Below are 13,366 nucleotides of genomic sequence, written 5' to 3'. Positions count from 1 at the left end.
GCAGACATACTTTTTGATACTTCAGTCAGAAAAATCTCTCCAAAAAGATAATGTTTAAAATGAGATCTAAAAGTAGGAACTAAGAAATAACAGAGAAAAGAACACATTCCAGACAAAGGCCAGAAATAACCTGGACATATACAAGGAACTGAAAGAAAACAAGTAAGGACAGACGCAGAAAAAAGGAGAGGTTTGTACAAAATTATATCACAGAAGTAGGCAAGGGCCAAATCATGAAAGACTGTAACTACAGTAAATATGAACTTACTTTTAAAGCAGAGAAGGCACTTAAAGGATCTTGAGCAAGGACATGACATGACATGATATGACACCCATACATTTTAAGATCACACTTGTTACCACATAGAGAATGAAGGTTAAAAAATCACGTTTGGTAATATCACCAATCTGGCCAGAACAGTCTAAATCCTGGGAAACTGTCAAGCTTAGAGTGACAGAGACCTTTCCCAAATGCTTATTTTCATTTCAGAGTTTAATTTTTTTCACTGGCAATAAATACAATCAATTGTATTCCCTGAAGGCACAGCCTCACTTCATTCATTTTCCAGAAAATGTCTGCCAAACATACATTTTGAAATAACCATAGTTTGTCTGTAAGTTGTTTTTTTTTTTTCAAGTAAAGACGGGGTTCCATGACAAAAACAGCCAGTTTTGGCTTTTAATTCAAACAACTGCCCAACTATTTTCCTTTATTCTCTCTTCAGTATGCAGAATAACATCATGCATAATCCATATTATGTCAAAGAATATAAAAAAGATATGTACTTGAGACTAAGACAGTAAAATTAATAATTTCTACAGCTCCATCAATAGCATTAAGAAAAATGACTTTTTTTTATTTATTGATTGATTTTAGAGAGACAGAAAGAGGGAGGGAAGGAGGGGAGGAGAGAGGGTGGGAGGGGGGAGAGAGAGAGAGATGGAGAAAACGATTTGCTGTTCCACTTATTTATGCATTCATTGGTTAATTCTTGTATGTGCCCTGACCCAGGATTGAACCCACAACCTTGGCATATGGGGACAATGCTCTAACCAACTGAGCTATGTGGTCGGGGTGAAAAATGGCTTTTTAAAAAACTGCAAGTACCTGACTGTGAATAATACAATGTCTACTAGCAGTTTGGTTCTTTGATTCATGCTAAGGTTCCAACAATTTTATCTGCTACTGTTTTTGTGCCATGAGCAAAAATGTCAACACAGTGAGAAAGGCAAGCAATGACCTTGTATTATTACTAAAATAGTTTTGACTCGATGTGCCCCTAACTAGGTAGCAAAGTAGGATATTACAAGTACTAGGACCAGCATAGCTCCAGCTTCTACAGATACCTTCAAGTCCCATCCAAGTAAGCAATAAGAGAGAATTTTTGTATTATCTCTCATAAATCATACTGTCCTGTGTAGTAAAGCTCATACTGGCACATATTACATCCAATCCATCTTCAATTCCAAACCAACTCTACCTTCTCACTATTCCCATAGGTACCCTCACTTGTTAAAATAGCACGTTAAACTCACCTTGGCACAACCAAGTTTTTGCATCACAAAGCAGCCAGAGTGAAACTTTCAATATCAGTGTTATTCCTCTGCTCAAAATGCTCGGAATGTGTCCTATGTTGCTCAGATAAAAGCCAAAATATTTAATAATGGTCTGCAAAAGTTTTACCTCTCAAATCTCCTATCTCCTACCAATCTACCCCTTGTTCCAGCCACATTAGCCTTCTTCCTATTCCTTGAACATGGTCACTTTGCATTTGCTATTCTCTGCCCGAAACTCTGTTCTGGCAGGTACCTCTGCTCCCTAACTTTCTTTAGATAACTGCTTAAATTTATTTTATCATTGATGTCTTCCCTGAACCTGACCTCAATGAAATAATTACTACCTCCCCTCTCCTCTATCTTCTCTGTTCTTCTCATCCTGCTTTATTTTACTCCGTATTTATCATTACCATATATCTATGGCTTTGTTTATTATTTACCTTCCCCCTTTTAAAATGGAAGCTGCAGGAGAGCAGGAACTTTGTTTTGTTTACTGCTGTACAGCCAGTACCTAAAACATTGTTTATCACGTCTTGGGACCTCAGTATATATCTGTTATATGAAGGAATAAATGAACAAAAATAAAATAAAAAATAAGATAAAGAACCACCAGAATAGTGTTAAAATCTGTTTTTACTTTCCAAAAACAATTTCACCCCAGGACAAAGCAGGTCTATGCAAGATTCTCTATGAAAGCCTACCAAAGGACAGATATGCATAAGACGATATGCAAGACTGTACACATGCTTATAGAATTCAGTACAGTGCTGAGTAAGAGAGAGCATGCATTAACATGCCTGATAGATATCTACCACTAAGAATCCAAACACACTGAACTCAGTTACACTAGTAACAAACTATAGAAAACTTACAGGAGAGTCATATGAACCTGCTCTTGTAGTGGACTCACAGTATAAATTCAAGTATCAGATAAATCTCAAGTGAAGTTCTATCTAAACCTCAAAAACAAAAACATATCTTTTGCTGGAAGATACTTAACACAAAAAGCAAGAGCAAGATGTTGCTATTAATAGCTATTATTATTATCTGAGGGCCTCATATTATTGTATGAGCCCTCAGAGTAAAATATTTTCGAATGCAGTCTCCCATTGGACATTATAATGTTCCAATATATTGTTCCAATAATATGGTCCAATATCGCCCTGGCTGGCGTAGCTCAGTGGATTGAGCGTGGGCTGCAAACCAAAGTGTCACAGGTTCGATTCCCAGTCAGGTTACATACTTGGGTTGCAGGCCATGACCCCCAGCAACCACACATTGATGTTTCTCTCTCTCTCTCTCTCTCTCTCCCCCTCACCTTCCCTCTCTAAAAATAAATTAATAAAATATGTTCCAATATCTACTTATTTCAGCAGTTTAGTAAATACTATAATTTCATAAAAACCAGTTTTTACCGAAGCATGGTATCAAACTCCAATCTGATTCCAAATATAGAGATGACCTGTTAGTTGTGCAGATAATCTTCAGGATTTCAACAAGAGTGACAAGCTTAAGAATAGATGAAATTCAACTAAACCACAAAATTAAACCTCACATATCCTGACAGCACCATTCATAATGTTCAATTAGAAAAAAGACCTTTTCTTTTTCCTAACACAATTTTTATATGCTTCAGTCTTCCTCTAAAACTGATCTTCCATCCCACTTCCAATGAAATAAATGGTGTATGAACAGAAACAGTGTCTATCTGCCCAGCCCCCATCCAACTTTTGAGAAACTACCTATTTTCCAGAATCCAAAGCATCCTTGCAACTACACTGTACTCTGCATTAGATTTCTATGACTTGAGAGTGACAGTAACTTGGGGAAAGAATGTTCAAGTCTCCAGTGAACCCTCCAGATTTCCCCTGCCTCACTGCGGATGCCCAGGACATATCACTGTCATTAACTGCTCATTTCTGCTTCCTTTTTGCCCAACGCGGAAGGTCAGAATTCCTACTCCTATTGTAGCTCAGTTCAGGAAATTAGAGAAGAGGATTTCCCCCTCCCTCTTATGAGGTAGCTCTGTAGATGTATTCATACTACAATTCTAATCAGTAGGTCACATTCTATAGTGCTAATGATGATGCCATCAGGAAACAGAACCACTTAATCCATGGACCATCCTACTCTGTTGGAGATGCACATGGGAAAAGAGGTGAAAGGTGGAAGGTCATATCATATAGTCATCAAGCAAGATCAACTGAATCAACCCAACAGGTCAGCAGAGTGACAGGCTTCACTACCACATTACCCACGAATCCAGTGAAAGTGTGTAACACTTAATGGATTATCTTTGGTCTCCAGAAACCACTTTTTTCTGAAGGGAAAAATAAGGCCTGCCTTTGAAAACCAAAGTTCAGAAAAGACTACAAAACACGGGGATAGATATACAGGAACTAATGTTCTTTTAAAGACGTGCCATCATTATAACCCTCATGGCTATAATTGTTCACCAGAGGCTCAGTACAAGATTTTTTTTGCCATGCAAAGTTTAGCTTTGTAGTCACTCTTCAAACAGACATATTATATATTATTCTACTACATCACCTATCGTGAAGATTTTACTGACAAAAACAGATAAAATCAAAAAGAATTTTAAAATGTAGAAAGGAGTAGAATAAATATACCATATGAACACCAGATTATGCTATTGCCTCAATTTTCAAACATATATTTTTTAATCTTTCAAAATTGAGATGTTTTAAAATCCCTGTCTGAAGAAATCTGCCAGCTACCAGGCAGAGATATTACACATAGTAATCATTTCCTTATCACTTCAATGAGTTACCTGCATTAGCAGGAATGCTCTAAATTGCATTTTAACTTAAATTTGAAATTTATAATCACAGTGTGAAATAGTTTCAAGAAGATTACACAACTCAGTAAAAATAAACATTAACTGTGTATAGAGAAGATGGATTGTCACGTGCCAGGTAATGTAATTAAAGTCAGCAAAAATTGCCAAGTCTCTCAAAATAAATCAGAAATTGTTCAAAATCTAGAAAAGGCTGGTTTGAGCAATTTATATATCAACAACTTTCATCACTGTGGCAACTAAAAGCTTCTGACTAATGTCCAAGAGAAGCTGCTTCACTTCTAAAAATATTTAACTCAATTAAGAGAAAAAACAAAATTACATGTTTAACAAATAGAAAGTGCTGTCAAAATCAAGGAAATCTTCCATATGCTTCACAAACATTCTCAATTCTAAAAGTGAGAAAGTAAAAATCATGATGCTTTGTTTAACTACCAATGGCTAAAAGTGACCCCCCAAAATCTTAGTAGTCAATGCAGAAAAAAAGGCTTAGACTTAAACCTTAATTCTATGCAAAAGAGAAAAGGGTGCTATATAACTAAGGATACACCAAAGATACAAAGTTTAATAAATTTGTGTACATTTACTGTAACGGATCTTTTTACCCACTCCAAAAAAAGCTGTTACCTAAATATGAGTCACAATCACTTAGCAAATTTGAACACAGTATACAAGATGTTACAGGTGTTACTATATTTAACTTATATTTCAAAAGATGTGTTTGGATCCAAATACAGTATTCTTCAAAATAATTAATCGTTCAGAAAAGTAATTCATACTCAACCAACATTTTACCACAAAACAAAAAGCCTTGTCCTTGCTCCTATTCAACTTGACATTAAAAAAACTAGAGTTTCACTCAAAGATGATGATTAAGATTTTCATTTCCTTATTCAACACACACACAGTACCATAGTTTGCCATGTATACTGTATACTTTTTTGCCCAAGTTTTTGAGGGAAAAATAAGGAAGCACATTATACATGGGTATAATGATTACATACATGGGTGTAATAATGGGTATAATAACCCTGTGTATAATGCACACAGAAATGTGGGTGTGCATCATACACAGTAAAATATGGTATGCACTACGTTTCTGGGACCATTCTAAGCCCTTTATAAACAATGTTATATGAAGAATGGATACAGAAGTTAGAAATGTTTACCGGAAGACAAGGAGAACATGATAGCTCTTGTCAAATATCTAACCAGCTATCATGTGAGCAAGAGAGCCCATTTATCTTGCCATTAAATAAAAAAGACACGGAACAAACAAGAGTGAGAGATTCGGGCTCTGCAGAAAAAACTCTGAGAGCTCTCCAATGGCAGTCTCTCTACAAAACTATTATAATGACTAAATAGGAAAATATGTATTAAAGAACTTTGCTGTAAACTATCACAGACACATTAGAATTGACTTCTTTGCAATATAGTGGGTCCTGATCAATAGAAATGTTTACAAAGATGTTGTTTATGGGCTTTAGAGTCATAGCTGTTAGTTTATTTCCCATCTTTACAACTTATCCTAAATACTCAACTTTAGAAAAGTTTCCTTTAAAATAGGATAAAGCTATCTTTAGAAAGGTTTCCTTTAAAATAGGATAAAACTAACTGCTTTGCAGGGTTATTGTAAGAATTAAATGTGATAATGTAAACACTTAGCATAGTTCTGACACACTCAATAAATTGTATCTACAATTTAGATACAATTTAAACGTTGTGGAAGGAATCTCTACAGTGAATATAAAACTACATGATATGATGTAGTATGACTTTACAGCTCTGCTATGCACCGGTATGAGTACTCTTTTGTAATTTGAAAGAAAAAGCATTCTAAAAATATAAATAAAGTATCCAGGCTACTAAAAATCATGACTAAAAGTAAGAATATAATAGGGAAATCATGCAGCTACTGGGAAAAGGGTTTAAAGAAGTAGCATATTAAATACAAGCTGCTCTTCCTAGAAGACCTTATGGCAGGACATGAGAATGTACATTGCAGAGGAAAAAACAATTACCCTTTCCACATGTATGTGAACCTTGATTACATTCATCAGAAATATCAACAATATAAGGGTTACTAAGTACAATGTGAATATTTGGTCTACCAAGGCAATTTAAGAAGTGAATTTCAATGGACTAAGGAAAAGAGTTTAGGGATACTTAGGATTCCAATTACTTTCAACATAATTTGTATTTTAACAACCAACTCCTAAATGTTGCATTATAGAATACAGAAGCTCAATAATACTGCCACTCAGTATCTTTTATGATTACTCAAGAAAATCAGTTCTAACATACCATACTATCATACTTGGTCATATTTGTCTGTCTCTTATTTGAAAAGAAATTATCCCTCAAAAAAAACCTTTGAATTGTTTTCAGGGACATTTCTTTCAAAGGCAGTGGCCATTAAAATAAAACAGAGCTATTATTAAGTCCAAATGTGAAAAAGTTCTTAATAATTGACTAATAACCTGAAGCCACACTATATCTCCCACTAAAAGCTCTTCCCCAGTTAAAATATAATAACTACCAACAAACGACAACGTTTGTTGCAACAGTAGTAAAATAATTCCTTAAATTAAAGGTAGGAATAAAAAACTGGGTGCAGTTTTCAGGAACTTTTGGGGGGATTTAATTTATGATAAATGACAGGTAGTAATATTATTACGATACTATTAAATTCACAATACAAGCACAGTTGTTAGAAAATTATACAATCAACAAAATTCTTACTTTATCTCAATTTTTGCCCTTATTTTAAACAAGAAGCCTAGCGTCCAATGGAATTAATGGAGCTTATTCCACAAGCTTTTCATCAATTTGTTATATTATTTTGAGCAAAGAGTTCCCAGTGTTCTAACTGAACGTATGAAAAAGTCATGTTCAGTTAAAAGCAGAGCTAGCGACGTTACTTGCCAACTAGTTTAAATGGCCTGTCTATGAAATGTTGAAAATATCAGTGTTTACATGTGTTTTCATAATAAAAAGTTAACCCAATCGCAGTGTTTTTAGAACTAAAAAACAACAAAAAAAAAAACCCGGCTGAGTTAAGGCAAAAAGTAGAAATATAGTCCTTGAATAACAAATGATACTGTATCTGTCATATAGGCTACGATGAAGTTACTATGAAAAACTACAGTACTATTTTTAGTTGCAATCATTAAGATGAAACATTACTATTAGCGACTGCCTATGTAAAACAAGCAAAAAACTCAAAATTCTACTCCAGCAAATTTTAGCTACTCAGAAATCACTTTATTTGCTCTAAATGCCAAAAATTTGAACTGTGTGGTTTTCAGAAATCAAAACATTCTATATTCCATCTTAAATGCAAAGTGTGGACATTTTGTATCAAACTAAGTTTCCCTAAAGCGTTTAAAAAAAAAAAAAACCCTCCTACAAAACAGACAACCTGGCAGGCAGGAATCACAACCAGTTGGTTGCAGTCAAGTTGGAATCTGTATCTAACTAATGAAGGTAGGTGGGCAATATGTTAAGCCCAGAGTCAAGATCCCAAGGTGAGAGATGGGGTGAGAAAGAAATGTAGTTCCATAAAGAAAGAAAGCAAGCCAGGATGGATAAGAAGCAACCTAATATTTCTCATAATCAAGAATCAACACACATTGAAGGCCTGTCTCAAACACAAACAAAACAGCTTCTCACTAAAAACTTTGAAGTGGGCAAGGAGGAAACATTCCTTTGCACCCTCAAGAACCAATCCCCTGACCACTGGCATGCTATTAGTGAATCCATCGTGATTTATGGGCATTGACCCGGATAAGCAAAGGAAAGAAAGGTTTGTTGGAGAAGAACCTAGGATTCCAGAGGCACACCCTCGGCTCGGCTCGGGGAAGGAGAGGTGGAGAGGGGCGAGCACTCCTCACCGTGATTATCTTTCTGCCCGATATTGTGCGTGCGGATGAGAGAGGACAGTCTCCTTACATCCCCCTTGAAGACGCACTCGTGCACTGGATAGTGTGAGGGGCAAATGCCTCCATCCGCGGCGACGGCAATGGGATTGGTGCCCGCTAGAAGAGTCTGGGACTGGGAGGTGGTGGTTACAGAGGAATTATGCAGCGGCAGGGCTGGCGCGCCGGGTGGATTGGAGGAGGCCGGAGCTGTCTTCAGTTGGAGCCGATGATGATGGTTACTGAAGATCTTATGACATGCTTTGCCGCCCTTGCCGCTGCCGCTGGTGCCGATCCTGCCTCCAGTAAAGGTACCACTGAGGGCAGCCGCCGCTTCCTCATCCCCAGTCTCCAGCAAGTCCCCCTCTTCTTTGCTGGGCTTGTGGTCCCTCCGCAGTGAGCGGATCTTCTCTCCAGTCATCGCCGCCAGGGGCAGAAAGAGGGTCCGGGGGGCTCACCGCCGGCGACGGAGTAGGCGCTGCAGCGGCACAGGGCGATTAGAGCGGTGGCCAGGAGCCTCCAGCGCAGCATGAACTCCCACAGAGCCCCCGAGCTCCGAACAAACGCATCTCCCGGAGGAAAAAAAGCCGGCTCTCACCTAGGTACGAAGGAACGCGCGCTCGCTGGGGGGAGCTAGTGCTAAGGTACCCACGACACTACGATCCCGGCCCCTGCCGCTCCAATAGCCACCACTGCCTCACCCCGAAAAACAGGGCACAGCCATCTTCCTCTGCCTTCTCTCGCGAGAGCTCCCCCGGGAGTGAGAAAAAAGGAAACACCGCGATAGGTGAGCAGCAGGATCCCTCCCCCGCACTTCCTATTCCCACGGAGTGGCCGAGTGCCGGCACCTTCCAAGTAACGTGTTTCTGCCTCAAGCTGGAATTTCTTAGCTAGAAGACGGCGACCCGTCGCTCCCTGTGGTCGCGCTGCAAAAATGGACGTTCAGAAACCTTAGCCTGCGTTTGAATGTGTGATGCATCTTATAAACAATGACTTAAACATTCCGACCTCTAGGCATTGAGCAAAAGAGTGTACGTCCGTGTACGCAGGATATGATGTCACTGAGATGCACAGGACGTTCATTCAATAAACATTTACTAAACATCTGCTTCTTGCCATACACTGAGCTACTAGATTTATAAAACGCTATCAGTTGGGTTCTACGTTTAACTACCGAGGAATGAAGTGGATGCGGAGAGCTAGCTTGCACAAAAAAAGGGGGGGGGAGCAAATTTTAATATTAGAGTGTCACAAAAGTAACCGTAAAAGAGTTTTGGGGCTGAACTTGGAAAAAAGACTATTCAGCAGAACGGAAGAGAGGAGGTCACTCAAATATTTGTTGATGAATCAGTTTCCGGCAGGCGTCAGAGATGAAGAATGTGGACTGGACGCTGAAGGATGGCAAATACAATTGTGTAATTGGAATACCACTGGACTAATTCATGGCCAGTCTTGACTCAGCGGTAACATACTAAAAGAACATAAATTTGACATCCATAATGCCTTGACAAAATAAAGTTGTGGGGAACTGGAGCGGAGGGAAGTAAAACGTCCTCAATATCTTACCCATTTATCTCTCCGAAGTCCCATTTATTCTGACAGATGCTCCTCTCAAATATATTCTACCTTAAATTTTATTACCACCGCCATCCCCACCCCACCCTATGCCCCCCAACCCTCCCCTCCCCCCGCTAAAAAAAAAACCTCTGGGAATGGGCCTCTTTTCATCCTCTCCTACCAGTCAGGTTTTCATCTTCCATCTTCTTTCAAACCTATTCAAATCAATCTTCTTCCCTTCTTCCTTGTCTTTCTTTTTTGTGCAGGGTGGGGGTCGTTCCAATTATGTTCAAGCATTACCCAATCAGCACCTCAAAGGATCCTACTCAGAAAACATGAGACTGAACACATATACATATATAATACATATATACAAGAACATTTTGTTTTTCCACAATAGCCAATATTTATTGCTAACTCTAAACCAGGCAGTATTCTTTATATATTATCTCCTTGTGATAAGTATCATTTTTAATCTTCATTTGACAGTTGAAAAAACTTGTCCAATGCCTCAAAACGAATTCAACGCAGTCAAGTATGATTTCAGGGCTACAGGAATAAGACGGGGTCAGATCATTCAGGACTTTGCATGTGATCTTAAAAGGTTAGACTTATCCAAAAACAAATGGATAGACTTTTAGGGGTGGTAAATGGGAATAGCATGATGAATTTGCCTTTTAGAGAAGTCACTCACTCATACTTCTGAAAAGTGTGTATTGAGAATAGATTACAAGGGGGCTACTCTAGAGACAGGGAAAGAGGGAATAATGCATAAATCAAAAGTGACAATGTGTTAATATTTGAATGTAAAAATCTGGACAATATATATATCACGCAGTGTTAACAGTGGTTATCTCTGAAAGATGGGCTTCTTAAATCACATATTCCTTGCATTGCTTAAATGTCCTTTTACAAAGAGAAAGTATTACAATTTATTAAACAGAAAAATAATATATTAAATTTTAAAGAAGAAGTATGCAGTAATTCAGGTAATGAGAGATTATGAGATCATGAGCCCAATGAGTCTACCGTTATATCTGAAAGTATCACTGGGTCCAGAGTTGACAAATACTTTATTAGTGGCTGCCACTTGTGGAGAGGTGTGGAAACTCCTTTAAGTGTCTTTCCAATAAAATCAAATGCAACAAACATCAAAAATAATATTCAGCTTTTACTTTTAAGAGCTCCACATTCTAGACGGAAATTGATATAGAAATATAAGATTAAAAAACTGTGAAAATACAAGAATTGAAATTACATGAGATCCTGATATAATATGGAAAATTATTAATTATATCTGGAAGAAGTGAAAGTCAAATGATCAGGAAATCTTTCTGGAGAAAATAGTGTCCAGGCTAGGTTTTAAAGAGTGTATCAGAGTTGGCCAACTGGGCAAGGGATAGGGATGCTATAGGTAGTAATAGATATCACTCACTGAGAGCTTCCTATGCGTCAGGCATTGTGCCAAGCAAGTTTCAATAACAATTTGATTTAATCAAATTAAAGTCAACAAGTCTATGAGGTACTTACCATCCCTATTTTACAGATGAGGCAGCTGAGGCACAGTAAGTGATCATTCAGCTGATGGGAAAAAAGAAAAGTATGTATAAATATAGCATGATATTGAGAATCATTAGAGCATAGTACGTGACAGGGAAAGTGATGATAAATGAGACTAGCAAGAAAAGAAGAAAAGTTGAGCTAGATTACAAAAAACAACTGTACAAAACTCGGACTGTATATGCTAATATGAGGGAGGAACAAACTTTCCTCTCCCCTCAAGGTTCTTCTGGCTGGTCTAATAAATCACATAGACATGAGACAGGTTAGCAAGAGAAAATAACCATATTTAATACCTGCATATGTATGGGAACCTCACATACATGAGTCAGAGACCCCACAGGCATGAGGGGTTCAGAGATAGAAAGGGTGATTGAGGTGTGTATGACACCCAGAGCTAGGGATGATGTAGGGTCCCTATGACTTCAAAAGGCTATTGCGGGATGATAAGAAAAGCCGACTTTTAATAAATAGAAGTTTGCCTTGCCCGATAGATAGCTCAAAAGATGGTATCTCTAATAATCTCTTATGGGCAAGACCTCCAATCCAAATTCTTCTAGATAGTTAAGGGGGGCAGGCAGAAGGTTCTCTTGAGCCTGAGGTTAAAGTTGCTTTTAGCTCAAAACAATCTGCATACCACAGAGCCATGTCTTGAGATGACTCCTTCTGGACCCCACACTAGGTAATAGAGAGTTTGCAGAGAATTTTACCTGTGCACCAAAAGGTTAAGGGTTCGTTCCGGTCAGGGCACATACCTAGGTTGCATGTTCGATCCCTGATCAGGGCATGTATGGGAGGCAACCAAGTGACATTTCTCCTCACACCAATGTTTCTGTCTCTCTCTCTCTCCCTCTCTCTCTCTCTCTCTCTCAAAAGAAAATCAATAAATATATTTTTAAAACATTTTTTAAAGACCGGATCACACTTAACCACCATAATGTATAGTCAACCCATATCCCAAAGATATGAGATTTTGCCATTCATTTCAGCTTCACTTCCTACCACAATCAATGTCAAATTCCTTCTTCATTCTAACCAAAGCAATCTGCTGACAGTCCCTTCTCTCTCCCACGTCTCCTCCATACCTTTGCACATGCTATTGCATATGTCCCAAACTCATTTCTGTTTCATTCACCTCAATACCTCCTTCAGTCTGTCTCAAATTTGTTCAAATTTTATCTCTTCTTAGCATCAGGGTGTTGTTGGTTTTGTTTTGTTTTGTTTGAACTTCATAGAATTCAAGGATCTAAGAAATTACATCAAACTGATAGGGACTAAGGCAGAGGTTACCCTGATCAGCTTTACCCAAGGAACACTCATTTCTGAGCCTGGGGGGTGTGGGGCTAAGCCCTAAAAACTACAAAACTATTTTATAATGAGAATGAGGTGAGAACGATGGAGAAATAAAAACATGAGAGGTCAGGAAAAGTACTGCATCCAGACATTTAAAAATGAAATAAAACAACTCAACTATACAACTCAACTTTTGAATTTACTAGAAAACATTCTGCTCTTATAGGCTTCACTTATTAATTTCCCTCCTGGTGTGACAAAGAAATCAAATAATGATCTATTTGCCTTGAATAGCTGAAAGAAGTATGATAAGTATGTCTTTCAACTTTTTCTAATGAGGACTTTGTTAAATGCCTTATTATTCACTAATACCCAACAACAATTAGAGGATTAAGCCTGGTTCTAAGAATAAATATTTCTGAATTTTGGCAGAAATATATGTATTTGTATTAACTTCAGACAAAGCACCTAATCTCTATCCTTGTGTCTTCATTTAATAAAAGTGATAGTATCACAGTATGAAATATAGAGTGTTCTGTACAAAATAATAAAAACTCACTGGCTATACTTTATAAATGTGTCAACAAACTTCAGATAGGCAGCTAGTCATCTTACTCAATCCTTCTTACATTGTCTACTAATATATTTCTTTTTTAAGATTTTT

At 37.8% G+C, this 13,366-nt stretch overlaps 1 protein-coding gene across 1 annotated transcript in view; it reads right to left on the bottom strand.

The window, feature by feature from the left end:
* Positions 1 to 9,071, bottom strand: part of ANKRD13C (ankyrin repeat domain 13C) — an 83,333-nt gene extending 74,262 nt beyond the window's left edge. Inside the window, exon 1 of the mRNA XM_045835289.1 lies at positions 8,269 to 9,071. Within this exon, the coding sequence (XP_045691245.1) occupies positions 8,269 to 8,713 (445 nt within the window). The 5' untranslated portion in view covers positions 8,714 to 9,071. The remainder of the gene's footprint in view (positions 1 to 8,268) is intronic.
* Positions 9,072 to 13,366: the final 4,295 nt, after the last annotated feature.

The sequence above is a fragment of the Phyllostomus hastatus genome, unplaced genomic scaffold, assembly GCF_019186645.2.
Source record: "Phyllostomus hastatus isolate PE091 unplaced genomic scaffold, TTU_PhHast_1.1 phas_contig_209, whole genome shotgun sequence".
Classification (NCBI taxonomy): domain Eukaryota; kingdom Metazoa; phylum Chordata; class Mammalia; order Chiroptera; family Phyllostomidae; genus Phyllostomus; species Phyllostomus hastatus.
The sequence above is the reverse complement of the archived record's forward strand: the minus strand, read 5'-3'. Positions and strand labels throughout refer to the sequence as shown.